The 20,665-nt window shown below is 40.8% G+C and overlaps 3 protein-coding genes across 3 annotated transcripts in view; all 3 read left to right on the forward strand.

The window, feature by feature from the left end:
• The window catches only part of ANKRD35 (ankyrin repeat domain 35), a 41,247-nt gene extending 34,461 nt beyond the window's left edge, over positions 1–6,786 (forward strand). The window contains exons 12-14 of the mRNA XM_063440044.1: positions 1,305–1,394; positions 3,334–3,399; positions 6,070–6,786. Coding sequence (XP_063296114.1) covers positions 1,305–1,394; positions 3,334–3,399; positions 6,070–6,141 — 228 coding nt within the window. The 3' untranslated portion in view covers positions 6,142–6,786. The remainder of the gene's footprint in view (positions 1–1,304; positions 1,395–3,333; positions 3,400–6,069) is intronic.
• Positions 1–20,665, forward strand: part of ARHGEF2 (Rho/Rac guanine nucleotide exchange factor 2) — a 602,646-nt gene that overhangs the window by 373,329 nt on the left and 208,652 nt on the right. The gene's annotated exons all lie outside the window — the stretch shown is intronic.
• The window catches only part of PIAS3 (protein inhibitor of activated STAT 3), a 32,877-nt gene continuing 31,210 nt past the window's right edge, over positions 18,999–20,665 (forward strand). Inside the window, exon 1 of the mRNA XM_063440420.1 lies at positions 18,999–19,236. The gene's annotated coding sequence lies outside the window, so the exon portion shown is untranslated. The remainder of the gene's footprint in view (positions 19,237–20,665) is intronic.

Consider the following 20,665-nt stretch of genomic DNA (forward strand, 5'->3'; position numbering starts at 1 on the left):
GTATTGCAAAGAAATCTCCGTTTATACAGAGAAAAATATTTGCATTTGTATTGCCGGTATTACTGCAATACCATCACGGCCAGGCAGACTCTAATACTGGCTGTGCCTTAAAATACCAGTCAGGTGGCAAACCTAAGAGTAGTGTTTTAAAAGAAAAAAAAAAGTGTATTTTTTTTTTTTAAATGGGCATATTCCATGGGCCTGGAGCTGCAGCTCCATCAGCCCCTATGTTAATCCGGCCCTGCTATGATATATAATGTTTTGAATTCTAAAACATATATGCATCTATCATGGCCCTTCATAGCAACAATTCTATTGTTAATTCTCAGCAAATCTGCAAATGCATTTCACCACAGTATGTACCACTACAGGCTGTGGCTCATCAATGCAGGAAGTGCTCTACAAGGGTGTGTGAATGGAATGCAATTTTTTTAAAGAAAAAAATATATAATTGTTAAATCCTTCTCCCTTTCCTTTTATATATCATTTTTATAGTCAAGCAAAGGCATACACACCAACACATACCTCCCAACATTGGGAGTTAGGAACTCCGAACATACCAGGTGGGCAAGACTAAATGGGCTTGACGTGACGACACGTGCATCACTGAAGACACCCAAAATGGGCAGTCTTGTATCGATAGACAACAGAAATGCAGGGCAGCCTTACTAACAGACTCCCTTGCCAGCCCCACTCAGGGTAGATCTGGCACAGACAACTGCTAAAGTAGTCGGTCCTAGTGCCCGTAGAACATTGCACCCACTGGAGACAGTTAACCTGGAACATATTGTGATCGAGACAGGACCTTGTTATCGGGACATTCCCGCTAAATTCAAAACTGTTGGGAAGTATGCCAAAGTTATACTAGAAGAGCTAGCAATATTAGCTGGATAAAAGATTTGTTAAAATGTGCTCATTTTCCTACTTGGGCAACTGGTCGACTTTTTTTAGGCAGTCATTAGCAATGCACGATGCCCACGTCTAACAACTTTATTTTATCTTTGTTTTAAATGCTTGGAATCAAAAATATAAAAAACAGTCTGTAAATAGAATATAGATATTAATAGAAATAATATTAACCCAATGAGTTTGTATACAGTTACTCCTTTAGAAATACTTTATTGAACGGAAATTTAAACTTGGTTAATGAAGGAAAAGCTGACGTAGAGTTGTAGGAATCGTGCAAATGGTGCGGAATATCACGAATCCTGTAAAGAGTAAACAAATACAGACCTGAATGGCATACGGTGCAGAATTGTTTATTTAACCAAGTTTTATTCATTTTTATTTATTTTAAAATAAAGATGGAGGAATCGTTGAAGGAACTGGATTCACTGGCAAAGGAAGTCAGTGAGCTGCACGGGAAATATGACAATCTGAATGCCGAACTCGAGGTAATGACTAGGACCCAGGGTGGCCAACGGTCACTGAACTACAACACCCGTGATCATGAGCCACAGTTTGCCAGTAGTGGTAAATTGGCTTTTAGTTAGAACCGTCAGTAAATATATATTTTAATAAATGACACATGGTGAATATCTGCCCCTTTGCAAGTTAGGAAGTTTTGCCTCATTGCCAGGAAATGGGACCAGGGTACACGTGGCATCGAGACCACTACAGCGGGCTGTAGTAATTGTGATTGGAGTAATCCTTTAATTAGTCGTAGAGTAAAAGCTGTTGGAACGCATGTTAATATATTGAGCACAGAGTCAGCTTCACATGTCGAGCACATTATAGGAACACACCAAAGGGTAGCACAGTACCTCCCAAAATGTAACTATGTAAATGTAATAAGCCCTGTTTTGGAAGGAACTGCATTAAAGGGAAACTATAGGCACCCAGACAACTTTAGTGCATTGAAGTGGTCTGGGTGCAGTGTTCCAGGTCCCATAACGCTGCAATAGTAATTATTGCGGTTATTGATAAACTGCAATGATTACTATCCAGGGTTAACTCCACCTCTAGTGGCTGTCAACCAAACTGCCACTAGAGGGACTTCAAGGTGGTTAGGCGACTTTTGGTTGCCTAACTGACACTGGACGTCGTCACACCATGCATGAGGACATCCAGCATCACCCGAAATCCCATAGGAAAGCATTGAATAATACAATAATACAAAATTGTTTATTTATTAAACCAAAAATGATGGAAAATGGACACAGGAATTGTTAATTTTAGGTTAAAATAGCCAACCTAAATTTGTAAATCACTCTTTAACAAGTGGTTTTATCTTTGTGTGTTTGCCCAAATACCAGAGACTTTAGACGACTATGGACTATGATATATGATGTTTTGAATTCTAAAACATATATGCATCTATCATGGCCCTTCATAGAGGCTTAGGTCTCCCATGCTGGGTGATGTTGGCGGGGGAGGAGCAGTGGCGAAGTCCGAGCCAGCGCCGAGGGGACATCGGCGCTGGACTGATTTAAGTGACAGAAGGGTTTTTGACCCTGCACCACGGGGAGGGTTGGGAGCATCATAGGAAGTGATAGTGCCGGGAACACAACTTTGTTTTCCAGGCACTATAGTTTCCCTTTAACTGAAGTCAGCTGATACCCAGCACAAAAAAAAAAAAAAAATCAACTAAACCGTACTGTGGGAAAGGGCAAGCAGAGAACTGCTGCTCACTCTTAGAATAAGGATACTCATCAGTCCCTCTCCACAATAAATAGGGAAGAAAAATAAAAACAACATCACTACTACAAGTAAAACAAAACAATCTATCTTGTAATCTTGTTCTAGGGGTGTCCTAGCGGCACCCATTCTGTGCTTGGTTTGCCACACGATGCCCGTTTCATGTTCAAGTCTACCAATCCATACCAGTGGTACCACTCTCTTCCAAGGTGTTTGGATTCATGGCTTTGTACTTTCTATATCATTATTTCTCTGTTTTTCATTCTGCCTGTCTATATTCTCCCTTCTCTCCTCACCATGTAAACTCACGGGATATTACCTGTTTAAATGCTTTAACGACCTTATCTTGAACAGAGCGTACTTTGTCATGATCTAGGTGTACAGATGTATCTGCTATGTTTTCTTTGAGTTCCAATAGCTGGTTGTATGGCAGTCTGTCATGGGCTGAGCCTGCCTGGCCTCATGGCAGTGTATATAAACTAGATGCAATTGAAGGAGATGCAGGGAATATGCCAGCACATGCAGTCACATAGAACGTGATGAAATACCTTGATCACTACATTTCCCTTGATTCCCGGCCACAGTTAGAGTAGAAGAGAACTGGTTCACCCTACAATAACCATACGTCAGATTTTCTTTAGACTAGCCTTAGCTAGACTACCACGTTTAGTCTATAACTCGTATTGTCTTTTGCAGGAGACAAACAAACGACACCAGGAGATTGTTTCTATTTACAGAACTCACCTGCTCAACGCTGCTCAGGTAAGGGCATCTATACGAGTGACTGAAACGGGTATTCATCCGGTTAGATACCAGATCTGCAGGATGAAAAAGCGGAGAAAGATACAGATTAATAAACGTAGCCCTCATAAATGGGATTACAGACCAGAATCCATTGGAGCACATTCAGGTTACATATAACTGTAATGAATTGAAACATGAACTAGAATTTAGGCAAAAACTAACAAATTGGGGAAAAAAAATCTATAAGCCAGCTGCAGTCTCAGCTTGACTATATTTCCCAGAAGTTCACTACAATTCATTGTTTAACTTAAAAGGGACACCATAGGCACCAGAACAACTACAGCTTTATGCATGTGTCCTGGTGTCGCCTGTACTTTCAGATAAAATATAGTGTTTACATTACTGCCTAGAAACACCTATAGTGGCAGTCACTCAGACTACCATTAAAGGTGATTCCTGCAGCACTGATGTTCAGCGTCTCCACCCCCTGCATGGAGGCGCTGAACGTTCCTCGTAGATATGCATCTCTATGGGGAGATGCTGTTTGGTTCAACGCTGTGTGATGGATTGGCTGAGATGATCAATTCTGATTATCTCAGCCAAGGAGGTGGAGTCGAGCCAGCGGAGTTGTGAGGCGCTAGAATAAAGGCGAGTTTTAACTTTTTTTTTAAGAAGGGACCCACTACTGTTTTTTTAACACTATAGGGTCAGGAATACACATTTGTATTCCTGACCCCATAGTGTTCCTTTAAGGATGTGGGGGAAAAAATCACTTATAGCTATAAATACTAGCAAAAAAATAAACAAATTAGATCACTAGTAAGGTCTTAGCTAGAGTATGGTGTTCAGTTCTATAGAGCAGATCTCCAGGAGGATATAGAGAGGCAGTGATAGTACTTTATAGATACCCGGTAAGATCTCACCTAGAGTATTGTGTTCAGTTCTATAGAGCAGATCTCCAGGAGGATATAGAGAGGTAGTGATAGTACTTTATAGATCCCTGGTAAGATCTCACCTAGAGTATTGTGTTCAGTTCTATAGAGCAGATCTCCAGGAGGATATAGAGAGGTAGTGATAGTACTTTATAGATCCCTGGTAAGATCTCACCTAGAGTATTGTGTTCAGTTCTATAGAGCAGATCTCCAGGAGGATATAGAGAGGTAGTGATGGTACTTTATAGATCCCTGGTAAGATCTCACCTAGAGTATTGTGTTCAGTTCTATAGAGCAGATCTCCAGGAGGATATAGAGAGGTAGTGATAGTACTTTATAGATCCCTGGTAAGATCTCACCTAGAGTATTGTGTTCAGTTCTATAGAGCAGATCTCCAGGTGGATATAGAGAGGTAGTGATAGTACTTTATAGATCCCTCGTAAGATCTCACCTAGAGTATTGTGTTCAGTACTATAGAGCAGATCTCCAGGAGGATATAGAGAGGCAGTGATAGTACTTTATAGATCCCCGGTAAGATCTCACCTAGAGTATTGTGTTCAGTTCTATAGAGCAGATCTCCAGGAGGATATAGAGAGGTAGTGATAGTACTTTATAGATCCCTGGTAAGATCTCACCTAGAGTATTGTGTTCAGTTCTATAGAGCAGATCTCCAGGTGGATATAGAGAGGTAGTGATAGTACTTTATAGATCCCCGGTAAGATCTCACCTAGAGTATTGTGTTCAGTTCTATAGAGCAGATCTCCAGGAGGATATAGAGAGGTAGTGATAGTACTTTATAGATCCCTCATAAGATCTCACCTAGAGTATTGTGTTCAGTTCTAAAGAGCAGATCTCCAGGAGGATATAGAGAGGTAGTGATAGTACTTTATATATCCCCGGTAAGATCTCACCTAGAGTATTGTGTTCGGTTCTATAGAGCAGATCTCCAGGAGGATAGAGAGAGGTAGTGATAGTACTTTATAGATCCCTGGTAAGATCTCACCTAGAGTATTGTGTTCAGTTCTATAGAGCAGATCTCCAGGAGGATATAGAGAGGTAGGGATAGTACTTTATAGATCCCTGGTAAGATCTCACCTAGAGTATTGTGTTCAGTTCTATAGAGCAGATCTCCAGGAGGTTATAGAGAGGTAGTGATAGTACTTTATAGATCCCTGGTAAGATCTCACCTAGAGTATGGTGTTCAGTTCTATAGAGCAGATCTCCAGGAGGATACAGAGAGGTAGTGATAGTACTTTATAGATCCCTGGTAAGATCTCACCTAGAGTATTGTGTTCAGTTCTATAGAGCAGATCTCCAGGAGGATATAGAGAGGTAGTGATAGTACTTTATAGATCCCTGGTAAGATCTCACCTAGAGTATTGTGTTCAGTTCTATAGAGCAGATCTCCAGGAGGATATAGAGAGGTAGTGATAGTACTTTATAGATCCCTGGTAAGATCTCACCTAGAGTATTGTGTTCAGTTCTAAAGAGCAGATCTCCAGGAGGATATAGAGAGGCAGTGATAGCACTTTATAGATCCCTGGTAAGATCTCACCTAGAGTATTGTGTTCAGTTCTGTAGAGCAGATCTCCAGGAGGATATAGAGAGGCAGTGATAGTACTTTATAGATCCCTGGTAAGATCTCTCCTAGAATACGGCTATGTGTAAAATTCACTCTTGTAACTTACTGATTTTGCAATCTATTGTATGTAACCTGTTGAAAGGCTTTTCAAATGCTTTCGTTTCTGCTTAACAGGGCTTAATGGATGAAGATGTCCATCTTACATTGCATTGGATACTGAAGATGCAAAGTGATGTTGTTTACTAAATTGAGTTGGTGGCCAAGGATATAAAATGGGACATGTGCCTAAAACTGAAAGCTGTATTAATGGGAGATATGCCCAGTACTAAACAAATGCTGCATTTGGTGCCAATTTAAATGTGTGGAAAAAAAAAGTCATTAAAAAAAAAAAAGGAGAGAAACACGTTACCCTATCCGAATAAGCCCTAAAATAGGACAGAATCCCATTACTTACACCTTTCATGGCCAATAGACTGAGAAACTACTGTCTCCATTGCCAGTCAAACACAGGCATTATTTCGCTTATTCGGTAATATTATATTTATTAACTAAGTGGAATGTTGAGTTAAATCAAACTGAATTTGTCTAAACATGAAGTTTAAAGTGCATTGTTGCAGGTGCTGTCAAAATGCCAAAAATGCGTTTTACATTAACAGGGAGTGTGAAATATGTAACCGTAGCTGAATAATAAAATAAGAATTTTAATGCAACTTCCAGATCACTAGCTAAAAATAGAATTTCTATTTTATGTTATTTTAGAACGCACCTGGAGACTAAACGTAGGCCTCAGTGATGTCATCATTCTGTGACAAAAAGCAATATAATTGTTATGTCTTCACTGTGTCCCAGGGAATGTGACAATACCACGAGCGATTTTAATAGTTTTGTATAGTTTACAAAACTATTAAAGTTTAGTGTTTAGTGTGAAATATGTAACCGTAGCTGAATAATAAAATAAGAATTTTAATGCAACTTCCAGATCACTAGCTAAAAATAGAATTTCTATTTTATGTTATTTTAGAACGCACCTGGAGACTAAACGTAGGCCTCAGTGATGTCATCATTCTGTGACAAAAAGCAATATAATTGTTATGTCTTCACTGTGTTCCAGGGAATGTGACAATACCACGAGCGATTTTAATAGTTTTGTATTTTTTACTACCAAATTTATCAAAGAAATAAGACTTATCAGCACTAGTTCCCTGCTGCTCTGATTAGTGAATATATGCAGTATATTTATTCAGATTTTAATTTTTACCAATTTGGGTTAATAATATAGCCCCACATCTGTGTATTTAGCCAATTCTGTATCGAGTGCTTCTCCTGTGTAAATAGTCTGTTAGCTCATGGAAAGCACAGTAGTATTATGTAGTATTTCCCACGCAGCAAGGCAATACGTTCTTGATAGGGCACTGCGTTTTGGTGACAGCACAACAGATTATTTTTCCAGCCATGAGAAACCGCCATTTGCAATTTTGCACATTGAGCTCCCCAGCCAGCTCCCTGTAATCTCTCTGATTTTACAGACAGGAATTGATAGACAGACACACACACTGAAAGGAAGTAATTAAAGAGCCAGGTAATGGGAGAGACACAGATAAATCTAGACAGAAAGGCCAAAGCAGTAATTGATGAAAATATACAAAAGATTAACGCAATGGAAAAATAGACTCTTTGCTAAAATCCCAATTTTTTATAGTAACGACTTCCAAAAACGCACCTTTTAATCCTTTAAAAAGGGCGTGATTTATAAACACTCATGTACCGATGACGTGGTTTTTTTTTAAAGCGTAGCCATTATAGCATTGCTCAAATAACGCACAGCATTTTGAAATTACATTTTCGTGGGAAAACCATTCATGGAGACCCAGAGAAAAAGGTGCAGACATAACTAATTCAGAGCGCTGACGGTTTTACATCCTGGAAAGTAAGTGTGTGATGTCATTAATATGTTTTAGACAGGATCCATTGCCCCGTCATATAAAAAAATCAATGCCTTCACTCCCCAAAATAGGTCAGATCCTGTTTTATAGTGGAGTACAACATTGTTTTTTTGTTCTGAGGCTCTCTCGTTTTATAAATTTACATCTGCTTCACACATCCATATAAAAGAGAAGTTCTAAAAAATCAACCAGGAAATTCTATTGAATGTTTACATAAAAAAACAGCAGACTACAGACAAATAAAAATACCACAAAGAAGAAATTCTAATAAAATTCAGATCTCTTCTTCTAAACAATCTATTTTTGAAAGCTTTTAAAATTAAAACTCTGGATATCCACCACCACCACCACAACCATCCTCCATTTTGTTTCTGTGGCCTTACCTTACCATGGACTGAAAGCCTCAGCCCAAGTGTGCAAGTTAAGCTGCAAAATATACCTTCAATTTTGAAGCTGGTATATACTTACTATTACCAATGTTCCAATGTTTACTGGTAAAACGTACTTTTAAGCCTTTGTTAATTCTCAGCAATTGCTACCCTGGAGCATGTCTTAGAATGCAAATGAATTTAGAGAATTTCTTGTATATGTGTGATAAGGTAGACCCTTTCAACGCAAACTCTACTGTGAGGTCTTGATCATTGACTGAAAATACATTAAAACGTCTTGTCATCTGCTAGGATACCCAGTTCAGCAGCCAAAGCTGGGAGCTCAGTGATTAATTGACCAACTGTCCTATTTTACTGGAATTCCAAGAGCTATACACAAACATGCAGATGGAACAGCACAATCCCATTTTAAACAGTTACTAATTATATCTGCTAAAAGGCAGTAATGACTAATCTTGGCTCCGACAGATGTTTGCGAACTACATTTTCCATGATGCTCCATGGCTAAAAACAAAGTGCGTGGGGTGGCAAAGTTTGGCCTTTATCGGTCTAGGGAATGATTGCGTTTTGATTGTATTTATAGTTGAATAAGTTAAAATATATTTTTTATTGTACGAATTTTTAAAAGAAAATGTCAGATGCTTACAATAAATGAGAATTGTATTTTTTATTTATATATACATATATTATTTTTTTGTTTTTGTAGTTGGGCGTTATATTTTGTTATAAGCCTTCGAGCAGAGGTCAAACGGCAAACTTTGTGTCAATTCAGAAGGGTTAAGAATAACCCAAAGGCCGTGTATTATACTAAAAATCGTGCTGTTGGCATATATTTTTCATTCAATAAAATTATTCTTATTCAAACGACTGCCTAGTTTTCTTGACCTACACATTCATCAGTGAACAATCATGCTGTAGATTGTTACGACACTGTGAGAAACGTCGCCTGAAGGAATTACAGTCTAGGAGTATAGTGGGTGACCCTGTCCTGAGGAGTTTATAATCTAGTGGTATAATGTTCTAAGAAGCTTACTGTCTACTGGTATAATGGGAGGCCTTGCACCAAAATCATCTGATAAAGAGCTGTATGTCCACAGTGAGTTTTAAAATTTGCTACAATGGTTCAAATACCATCACTATTACTATAACGTTTTGTTTACTCAAATAATTGAATATCTAATACTGCCAGCAGTAACAGCATCACACATTGCTAATATAAACTGTATTCCTGAGTGTAAACATTGGTGCAGGTTTGTTGAATGAGCACCAGGGCTCTATGTAAGATTACTCTTCTCTTTCCACAAATTGTGTCTACCCTTTCATTTTCTGCTTTGTTTATAGCAAATCAAAACAGTATTTTAATAAAACACTGTTTTTTTGTGTGTCCACCCACAGCCATTAACCCAGTGTTTTCCTATGGGGAAGCTTGGATGTGTGCACTCATCGCGCATGCACATTGGGTCACCAATGCTCCCCTACGAGGCTGCACTGGGTTGTGTCAAAAATTGAGGTGGCCATGGCGTAGTGGTAGGCAGAGAGGTAAGCAGTGCTGAGGGGGACAAGGCACTGGAAAAAGGTAAAGTAAATAATGTATCCGATTCATTTTTATGGCACACACAGGAGAGAGAGAGGAGCACCTATCCAACTACGAACAGAAAAACGAAAGCATTAGGAATACAAATTTGTACTCCAAGTGCTTGAAAGTCCCTTCAAGTCAAGATATCCGAGTTAGAAGGAAATCGTGATTATACACACACACAACCAACTCCCCCATGTGGCTATTTTGGGAACCTATAGAAATGTGACAAGTTCTGAAAAAATGACGCATTCACACATATTGCTTAGCATTCGGGGTGTGTTGTGGATGTGCAGTCACTGACTGGGAGTTCTATATATATATATATATATATATATATATATATATATATATATATATATATATAACAACGTTTTACATATACACTCTGTACGACTACCTCCATGCATCTGTGGGTTTGTAGGGTGCATGGCCTTTTTATTTTTATTATGGTGGGTTTTGTTTATATCATGCCATGTGGCAATACACATATTTTTCAAGAATCTCTAATTAAACGTACATTATATAAATGGCAATGTCAGAGTGGATTGCCATAGAGTCAATATTAACATATATCTGACTATTGGGCCTCTCATATCCCACAGACCATGAATACAGGAGAGATACAGCCACAACCCCCCCTGCTCTCTACTGCCCAACTCCCACAATGCTTTGCCACACCCCCAGACAGTCGTTTCCATGGTGATGCTGGGGAGGAGCCAGGGGACTTATTGTTGACTGAGGTTAGGGACTGTCTGCAAAAAGCAAACTCGAAAGGAAAATGTAGAAATTGTGTTATTTGTGCAGTGCAAGGGAGAGGGGATACACTGAGCAGAGAAAGGATAGGTATAATGGCTATAGTGCCAGGTATAATGGCTATAGTGCCAGGTATAATGGCTACAGCGCCAGGTATAATGGCTACAGCGCCAGGTATAATGGCTACAGCGCCAGGTATGATGGTTACAGCGCCAGGTATAATGGCTACAGCACCAGGTATGATGGTTACAGCGCCAGGTATGATGGTTACAGTGCCAGGTATGATGGTTACAGCGCCGGGTATGATGGTTACAGTGCCGGGTATGATGATTACAGTGCCGGGTATGATGGTTACAGCGCCAGGTATAATGGTTACAGTGCCGGGTATAATGGTTACAGTGCCGGGTATAATGGTTACAGTGCCAGGCACAGGTAGTTGCAACAAATACAGTGCTAGGGGATACGGAGATTACATACATGGCAATGCAGTGCCAGGGGAAAAGGCTGGTCACAGGGCACGCAGTGCCAGAAGAGAGGATGTCACAGGGCAAGCAGTGCCAGAAGAGAGGATGCCACAGGGGAAAGTAATGGTCATAGTTCCTGCTGTGCCAGGGGAAAAGCCTGGTCACAGGGAATGCAGTGCCAGGATTAAGAGATGCGCACAAGGCATGCAGTGCCAGGGGAATGGGCAGTTATAAAGCATACAGTGCCAGGGGAAAAGGTTGGTCACATGGCAAGCAGTGCCAGTAGAAAGTGATGGTCATAGTTCCTGCTGTGCCAGGGAAAAAGGCTGGTCACAGGGCATGCTGTGCCAGAATTAAGAGATGCACACAAGGCATGCAGTGCCAGGGGAAAAGGCTGGTCACAGGGCAAGCAGTGCCAGGGGAAAGTGATGGTCATAGTTCCTGCAGTGCCACGGGAAAACGCTGTTTACAGGACATGCTATGCCAGGATTAAGAGATGCACACAGGGCAAGCAGTGCCAGTGGAATAGGTCACAGGGCAAGCAGTGCCAGAGGAAAGGTATTGTCATATTGTCATACAGCAAGCAGTGCCACTTTTTAATATGTAGTGCCCTATTACTACTTTATTTCTAATTTGGATACTTTGGCCTAAATTTGAAATTGCCTGGCAATTAACACTTTATTAAATAATCCTGTCAAATTACTGAAAAATAATTTGCCACAAACATAAAAATGTCAGAATCCCCATTAGCCATTCCTTGTAGCGAATGGGACAAATTGGCTTGGAAAAAAAATGGGAATTATATTTATTATTTAAAAATCTAATTGTAGTCAACCGACATCTGTTATATCCGAATATTGTTGATTACTGACACCATTTCATAGTTAATATTTTTAAAAATGCAATAAATTGCCAAATTAAGAGCAAGACAGCCACGTGCAACTTTATCACAATTAAAATGGCAGCTTATGGAAACATTGTATACAGCAATATCATATTAAAATATTCTGCACATTGTACAAGTGGCCCTGACAGATAGGACCACTACGCTGGTTAGGTTACCATGTTTTTCGAATTATTTTATAAGTGTAATTATTTGATTATTTTGAGGGATGAACCTGATGACAAAAACTGAACTATGCATTTATCTAAAATGTATCCCTAACAGGTTCCAGTAGGTGCCCCTAAGGGCACACAACTCCCACTGTATCTATCAGGAAAGGGCAGTGTTCTGTCTGTAGCACCCCAATATATAAAACCTAGTAAAATTAGGGTGTCTGAAGATCAAGGGGGAAATAGTTCACAGAGAAAAATTCTAAATGTAGCTATTTGGGGTTTTATTTTACTGGAGCAGCTATGTAAAAAAAAAATGGATTGATAGGCTCCTAGTAGATTTAGATGGTACTGACCTTTTAAAGGCTGAAGATCAAAGCACAATCTCAGTCTTTCTATCTAGAATGGTAGGATCTCCACTCCCAGAACTCAGGTGGATAATCAGGCCCAAAAGTTAATCAAACAGCCACCTGGTTTCATTAGTATGCTCTGTATAGCCCAGAAGGCAGCCTACACAGCATGCATACCCCCTTGGTGTCCCCATTTAGGAGGGGCAGTCCATATTTTGAGCATAAATCGCTCTGTCCCTCTTTTCTATAGTTTCCATATTGTTGGAGTGTCTGAGTGTGTAACAGAGCTCCACAGCAATAATACTCCCAGTAATGTGTCTGAGTGTATAACAGAGCTCCACGGCAATAATACTCCCAGTAATGTGTCTGAGTGTATAACAGAGCTCCACGGCAATAATACTCCCAGTAATGTGTCTGAGTGAATAACAGAGCTCCACAGCAATAATACTCCCAGTAATGTGTCTGAGTGTATAACAGAGCTCCCCAGCAATAATACTCCCAGTAATGTGACAGTGTATAACAGAGCCCCACAGCAATAATACTCCCAGTAATGTGTCTGAGTGTATAACAGAGCTCCGCAGCAATAATACTCCCAGTAATGTGTCTGAGTGTATAACAGAGCCCCACAGCAATAATACTCCCAGTAATGTGTCTGAGTGTATAACAGAGCTCCACAGCAATAATACTCCCAGTAATGTGTCTGAGTGTATAACAGAGCTCCGCAGCAATAATACTCCCAGTAATGTGTCTGAGTGTATAACAGAGCTCCACAGTAATAACACTCCCAGTATTGTGTCTGAGTGTATAACAGAGCTCCACAGCAATAATACTCCCAGTAATGTGTCTGAGTGTATAACAGAGCTCCACGGCAATAATACTCCCAGTAATGTGTCTGAGTGTATAACAGAGCTCCACGGCAATAACACTTCCAGTAATGTGTCTGAGTGTATAACAGAGCTCCACAGCAATAATACTCCCAGTAATGTGTCTGAGTGTATAACAGAGCTCCGCAGCAATAATACTCCCAGTAATGTGTCTGAGTGTATAACAGAGCTCCACAGTAATAACACTCCCAGTAATGTGTCTGAGTGTATAACAGAGCTCCACAGCAATAATACTCCCAGTAATGTGTCTGCGTGTATAACAGAGCTCCACAGCAATAATACTCCCAGTAATGTGTCTGAGTGTATAACAGAGCTCCACAGCAATAATACTCCCAGTAATTTGTCTGAGAGTATAACAGAGCTCCACAGCGATAACACTCCCAGTAATGTGTCTGAGAGTATAACAGAGCTCCACAGCAATAACACTGCCAGTAATGTGTATGAGTGTATAACAGAGCTCCACAGCAATAATACTCCCAGTAATGTATCTGAGTGTATAACAGAGCTCCACATCAATAATACTCCCAGTAATGTGTCTGAGAGTATAACAGAGCTCCACAGCGATAACACTCCCAGTAATGTGTCTGAGTGTATAACAGAGCTCCACAGCAATAATACTGCCAGTAATGTGTCTCAGTGTATAACAGAGCTCCACAGCAATAATACTCCCAGTAATGTATCTGAGTGTATAACAGAGCTCCACAGCAATAATGCTCCCAGTAATGTATCTAAGTGTATAACAGAGCTCCACAGCAATAACACTCCCATTAATGTGTCTGAGTGTATAACAGAGCTCCACAGCAATAATACTCCCAATAATGTGTCCGAGTGTATAATAGAGCTTCCCAGTAACACTCCCAGTAATGTGTCTGAGTATGTAACAGAGCTCCACAGTAATAATACACCCAGTAATGTGTCTAAGCGTATAACAGAGTTCCACGGCAATAATACTCCCAGTAATGTGTCTGAGTGTATAACAGAGCTCCCCAGCAATAATACTCCCAGTAATGTGTCTGAGTGTATAACAGAGCTCCCCAGCAATAATACTCCCAGTAATGAGCTCCCCAGCAATAATACTCCCAGTAATGTGTCTGAGTGTATAACAAAGCTTCACAGCAATAATACTCCCAGTAATGTGTCTGAGTGTATAACAGAGCTCCACAGCAATAATACTCCCAGTAATGTGTCTGAGTGTATAACAGAGCTCCACAGCAATAATACTCCCAGTAATGTGTCTGAGTGTATGACAGAGCTCCCCAGCAATAATACTCCCAGTAATGTATATAAGTGTATAACAGAGCTCAACAGCAATAACTCTCCAAGTAATGTGTCTGAGTGTATAACAGAGCTCCCCAGCAATAATACTCCCAGTAATGTATCTAAGTGTATAACAGAGCTCAACAGCAATAACGCTCCCAGTAATGAGCTCCCGAGCAATAATACTCCCAGTAATGTGTCTGAGTGTATAACAAAGCTCCACAGCAATATTACTCCCAGTAATGTGTCTGAGTGTATGACAGAGCTCCCCAGCAATAATACTCCCAGTAATGTGTCTGAGTGTATAACAGAGCTCCACAGCAATAATACTCCCAGTAATGTGTCTGAGTGTATAACAGAGCTCCACAGCAATAATACTCCCAGTAATGTGTCTGAGTGTATGACAGAGCTCCCCAGCAATAATACTCCCAGTAATGTGTCTGAGTGTATAACAGAGCTCCCCAGCAATAATACTCTGAGTAATGTGTCTGAGTGTATGACAGAGCTCCCCAGCAATAATACTCCCAGTAATGTGTCTGAGTGTATAACAGAGCTCCACAGCAATAATACTCCCAGTAATGTGTCTGAGTGTATAACAGAGCTCCCCAGCAATAATACTCCCAGTAATGTGACAGTGTATAACAGAGCTCCACAGCAATAATACTCCCAGTAATGTGTCTGAGTGTATAACAGAGCTCCACAGCAATAATACTCCCAGTAATGTGTCTGAGTGTATAACAGAGCTCCACAGCAATAATACTCCCAGTATTGTGTCTGAGTGTGTAACAGAGCTCCACAGCAATAATACTCCCAGTAATGTGTCTGAGTGTATAACAGAGCTCCACAGCAATAATACTCCCAGTAATGTATCTAAGTGTATAACAGAGCTCAACAGCAATAACGCTCCCAGTAATGAGCTCCCGAGCAATAATACTCCCAGTAATGTGTCTGAGTGTATAACAAAGCTCCACAGCAATATTACTCCCAGTATTGTGTCTGAGTGTGTAACAGAGCTCCACAGCAATAATACTCCCAGTAATGTGTCTGAGTGTATAACAGAGCTCCACAGCAATAATACTCCCATTAATGTGTCTGAGTGTATAACAAAGCTTCCCAGTAATACTCCCAGTAATGTGTCTGAGTGTATAACAGAGCTCCACAGCAATAATACTCCCAGTATTGTGTCTGAGTGTGTAACAGAGCTCCACAGCAATGATACTCCCAGTAATGTGTCTGAGTGTATAACAGAGCTCCACAGTAATAATACTCCCAGTAATGTGTTTTTAAAGGGATTCTCCAGTGCCAGGAAAACAAACCCATTTCCCTGGCACTAGAGAATCCCGGAGTGCCCCCCTCCCATGTTGCTGAAGGGGTTAAAACGAGGGACATTGGCACTGGGTCTGGCTCTGCCCACGCTTCTCCCTCGCGGACGTCAGCCTGTGGGGGAGATCTAATCGCATGTGCAGCAATCGCGTTTGCATTAGGATTTCCCCATAGGAAAGCATTATTTAATGCTTTCCTATGGGGATTCAGGTGAAGCTGGAAGTCCTCATGCATAGTGTCAGGACGACCAAAAGTCGTCAAACACCCAGAAGTCCCTCTAGTAGCTGAAGGGCCGTCTATAATATTAATAGGACCCCAGGCAAAGCATTTTCTTGGGCCACCTTGACCCTACCCCCACTCCCAGGCATGCAAGCACGCATTTCACCCCAATGCAGTGGAGGAACTAAAGTAGAGAGGTGTAAGACATACTTACACAGACATACTCACACACACACAAATATACTGACACATATATTCACTAACAAACATACTGATACACACAGACACACATCCTGACATGCATGCTGACACACACACACACACACACACACACTGAGAGACATACTGACACACATTCCCAATTTACACTTTTAAACCAACCTCCCATTTCTAACCTTGAAGGGTTCTTTCCCTCGTGTCCAGAGTGGTGGTTAAAGGGATTAAAGGGATACTCTGTCTCCAACTCCCACTACCCTTATCCCTGCAAGTGTAATTATTGCAGTTTTCATAAACTGCAATAATTACCTTGCAGGGTTAAGCCCTCATCTAGTGGCTGTCTATTAGACAGCCACTAGAGGGACTTCCGTGTTCTTAGAACACGAAAAATGTGTTATACGACGCTGGACGTTCTCACGCTATGTGAGGACCTCCAGCGTCGCCAAAATCCCCATAGGAAAGCATTGAATAATGCTTTCCAATGGGGAGATCTAATGCGCGTGCACGGCCATTGCCGCGCATTAGGTCTCCCCCGCCAGCTGATGTCGATGGGGGAGAAGAGTAGGCGGAGCCTGAACCAGCGCTGAGGGACATCGGCACTGGACTCCGTTAAGTCACTGAAGGGGTTTTAACCCCTTCAGCAACTTGGGATAGGGGGTGGTAGAGAGAGGGGCACTACAGGGAATATGTTTTCCTGGCACCGGAGAATCCCTTTAACCCCTTAAGGACACATGACGTGTGTGACACGTCACGATTCCCTTTTATTACAGAAGTTCGGTCCTTAAGGGGTTAAGGCTGTTAGGGGATAGGGACTGGCTCTCCTGGCCCAACCCCCCTCCTCACCGCCTCCGTAGTCTCTCCTGTGTGGCTCTGTGTTTTCACTAGAAGGAAGTGACGCCAAGATGGTGGCTGTCGAGGGCAAACAACAAGAGCCCGAGGTTTATATCAAACCTTTCCTAAACAGTTTGACATTAAACCAAGGAATGGCGCCATAACATTCGCAATATATAATGCATTTAAAATAATAGGGCACCATCACGGTGGGTCAAGAAGCATAACATATGGAGGGGTATCTCTCCTTGACTTGTCCTTTTTCTAATGAAAATATGCATTTAGGCACGCCATGTACCCACAATTGAATTGGACATATCATACCAATTCAATTGAGGGTCCTTCAGCCCATTGATTGTAAACTGTGTTGTAACCGCTGTTAATTTTATGTTTGGGGGCTCTATTCTGGTCCTGTGTATGGTATGTCCAAAGTTTCTGGATAACATTTCAATAAACAGAGAATTATTAAAAAAAAATAAAAATAAAAATAATAGGACATATCGACTTATGTAGTGCCATTTATTTCCCCATTACAAAACTATATTTAGTCAGGTGTGATTAGGATCACTCTTCTTCCCCTTTAAAAGAACTAATTATTTTACAAAAACACTGTTCCGTCCTCCATAAAAAAAATAAAATAATTAAACCGCTAAAACTCTCCAACACCAAAGACAAGTTCTTAGAGCTATCTTCATCCAGTTGACGTCACCCTTTCTGGAAAGACAGGTAAGTCAAAAAGGACAGCCTGATGGAACAACAGGTGTGGCACGAGATGGGTACGTGCTACCATTGGCTTTCAGGCGCCAGCATGCTGTGCTTCGTGGCATCAGACACCAATTTGGCACAGAAATAATATTAGCCATCCAGTACACTAATTAGAGGCTGACTAATGACACCTCTATGATGCTGCCGAAGGTGGAGTTACACCTTTAGCTGCCGAGGGTTTAACACCTTAAACTTCTGGAATAAAAGGGAATCATGAGATGTCACACATGTCATATGTCCTTAAGGGGTTAATCGCCATATATGCAGCGTTTCACAGCGAAACGTTACACAGGCAGACTCCCGGCACCATGACCACTTCAAATCAATGAAGTGGTCATGGTGCATTCAGTAACCCTTTAATTAAAGTAAATAATATATGTAGATACAGACCTGGCAATATATCTTCTAAACTATCTGCCCTGTCTCTATTTAATCTTCTTACTGTACAGCCATTGTATATCTATATAATATTAGATACAAACGTTACGCCACGTCTATCCACCTCCTGTCTGCTCTGTTACACATTTACAGCTACGCTCTATATATCATACAACGCATAATGTATATAGTTAGATATGAACTGTACACCGGCAATCTCTGCTCCCTCTGACTGATTTACCAGTATGTTATCTGCTTCCTCTACAGATAGTGCATATAATTATGGATTAAACACCTAGCAATCCACTGTCTAAAGCTATTACACCTTCTGCCTCTACAGATGCTGTATAAATGTATAGAATTCCATTTGTACTCCTGGAAACATTCTGGATACATATAGGCACATCGCTGCCTCATCGCCCTTTGTGCCTAAATTGCCACTAAATACTGGAAAGGAATTTATCTATTGTACAGCGCTACAGAATATGTTGGTGCTTTCTAAATGTAATACTAGCACTGGGCTGCAAGCTATGTGGGTATTTAATTCAATAATGAGATGAAAGACATTGTCCTGATGGAAAACCAATCAGAGAAAATGAATAAACCAAATTAAAAAAAAGAGATGAGTATAATAATATTCCACTATGTGGTGTGATAGAGTTGGAGTCACACAGATAATGCCTGTGCCGGCCACTGGGGGTGCTAGCAGCCAGCTCACCGCCTGTGTATTTCCTGATTCAGACCAGCTCTCCTATAAAGTGAAAGTCGGCTAGGATTGTGGATTTTAATGTATTTTACCCCCTCTGGTCTCATCTCTGCGCCTGGATCTGCCCCTCAACACCCCTGGAGTTAACTCTTCAGCTGCTGAACCCAATAGGAATGTACTTTTTTTTTCCCCAGCTAGGATCTCCTTGTCCTTTTAAACCCCCTGCTCTGGGTAAGTACAATACATTATATCAAGTCCTCTTTTACCCCCTTCGACTGTTTCCTCTCCAAACCCAAACCCCCTGTCCCCCTACACCCCTTGGCATTAACTTTCCACCGGCACTGGAGGACCCTGGAGCGCCCAGAGGGAGACAGCATTATTTAGCATTAGGATTGGGCTCGGATCTTTAAATTTTAGGCGGACTGCATGATGAATTTGTAACAAAGGCACCTCCCGGGGCTTGGTTTAACCATCTGTTGCCCAGAGCCCAGCAAGATTAACCCTCTCGTCAGCCGACCTCCATGCTTGGAAATCCATTTAAACAGTACAATGTCACCAAGAGAGCTACAGGAAATTTATATTATAAATAATAATTTATTGGGAAAATAATAGATATACAGTCAGCAAGGAATTCATAATATTACAAAAAACAACAACAACTATGTTACAACACATGTATAGGTTTAGTACAACAGTTGCTTTTTGCAGACTGAAATATTTTTAAGTAAAATACATAAAATCACATGTAGGATAAGCAGTGTTTAATGTTAATTATTAGGTTTTGAGAATATACACAATATCAGTTTATTGTACTGCGCTGTGGAATAAGTTGGTGCTTTTGAAATATTAAGTGAAAATGTACTTTTCCTTTGTGATCAAGCTGACAAACATTGAACTGTTAATGTTTCTGAGATTCTAAAATAGATCTTTCTTGGTTGGCTCACTAATTGATATAGAATTTGCAAACAGTAGTGTCACTGTGTTGTAACGTGTGTGAAATGAGTAATGTTTGCAGTATTGATGAAGTTATCATGTGCTGTCATCATGTCACATGTTTCCAGGTGCCCGCAAGCTTCCCTTCTGTGCCAACCTGAATACCCAGGTGCCCACCCACTAATTGGAATTACTTATATTGTTATTTGTATGGCAAAGGCCAGTGTCCTCCTCCCACCCTGAAATCGAGTTAATGTGTAGGGCCTCAACCTTGCTAGACTAGGGAAATGGATGATGTCCTTATTCAACCCCGAGGAAAGCATAAAATGTTGGCCTTAGACAGCATCCTCACTCCATTCCTGGCTGACGAAATGCCAGTGTTTTCATGGGCACGGCAGCTGCTTTCGTGTCCAGGATAGAGCATTATTATTATTATTATTGCCATTTATATAGCGCCAACAGATTCCGTAGCGCTTTACAATATTATTAGAGGGGGATTTAACTATAAATAGGACAATTACAAATAAACTTACAGGAACAATAGGTTGAAGAGGACCCTGCTCAATCGAGCTTACATTCTATAGGAGGTGGGGTGTAAAACACATTAGGACAGGAATTTGCAAGAGACAGGTATGTGAGGTAGGGGTTAGTCTTGGAGGCCATAAGCTTTCCTAAAGAGATGGGTTTTAAGGCACTTCTTAAAAGATGCAAGACTAGGGGAGAGTCT

Source organism: Pelobates fuscus, chromosome 13, assembly GCF_036172605.1.
Source record: "Pelobates fuscus isolate aPelFus1 chromosome 13, aPelFus1.pri, whole genome shotgun sequence".
In the NCBI taxonomy this organism is placed as follows: domain Eukaryota; kingdom Metazoa; phylum Chordata; class Amphibia; order Anura; family Pelobatidae; genus Pelobates; species Pelobates fuscus.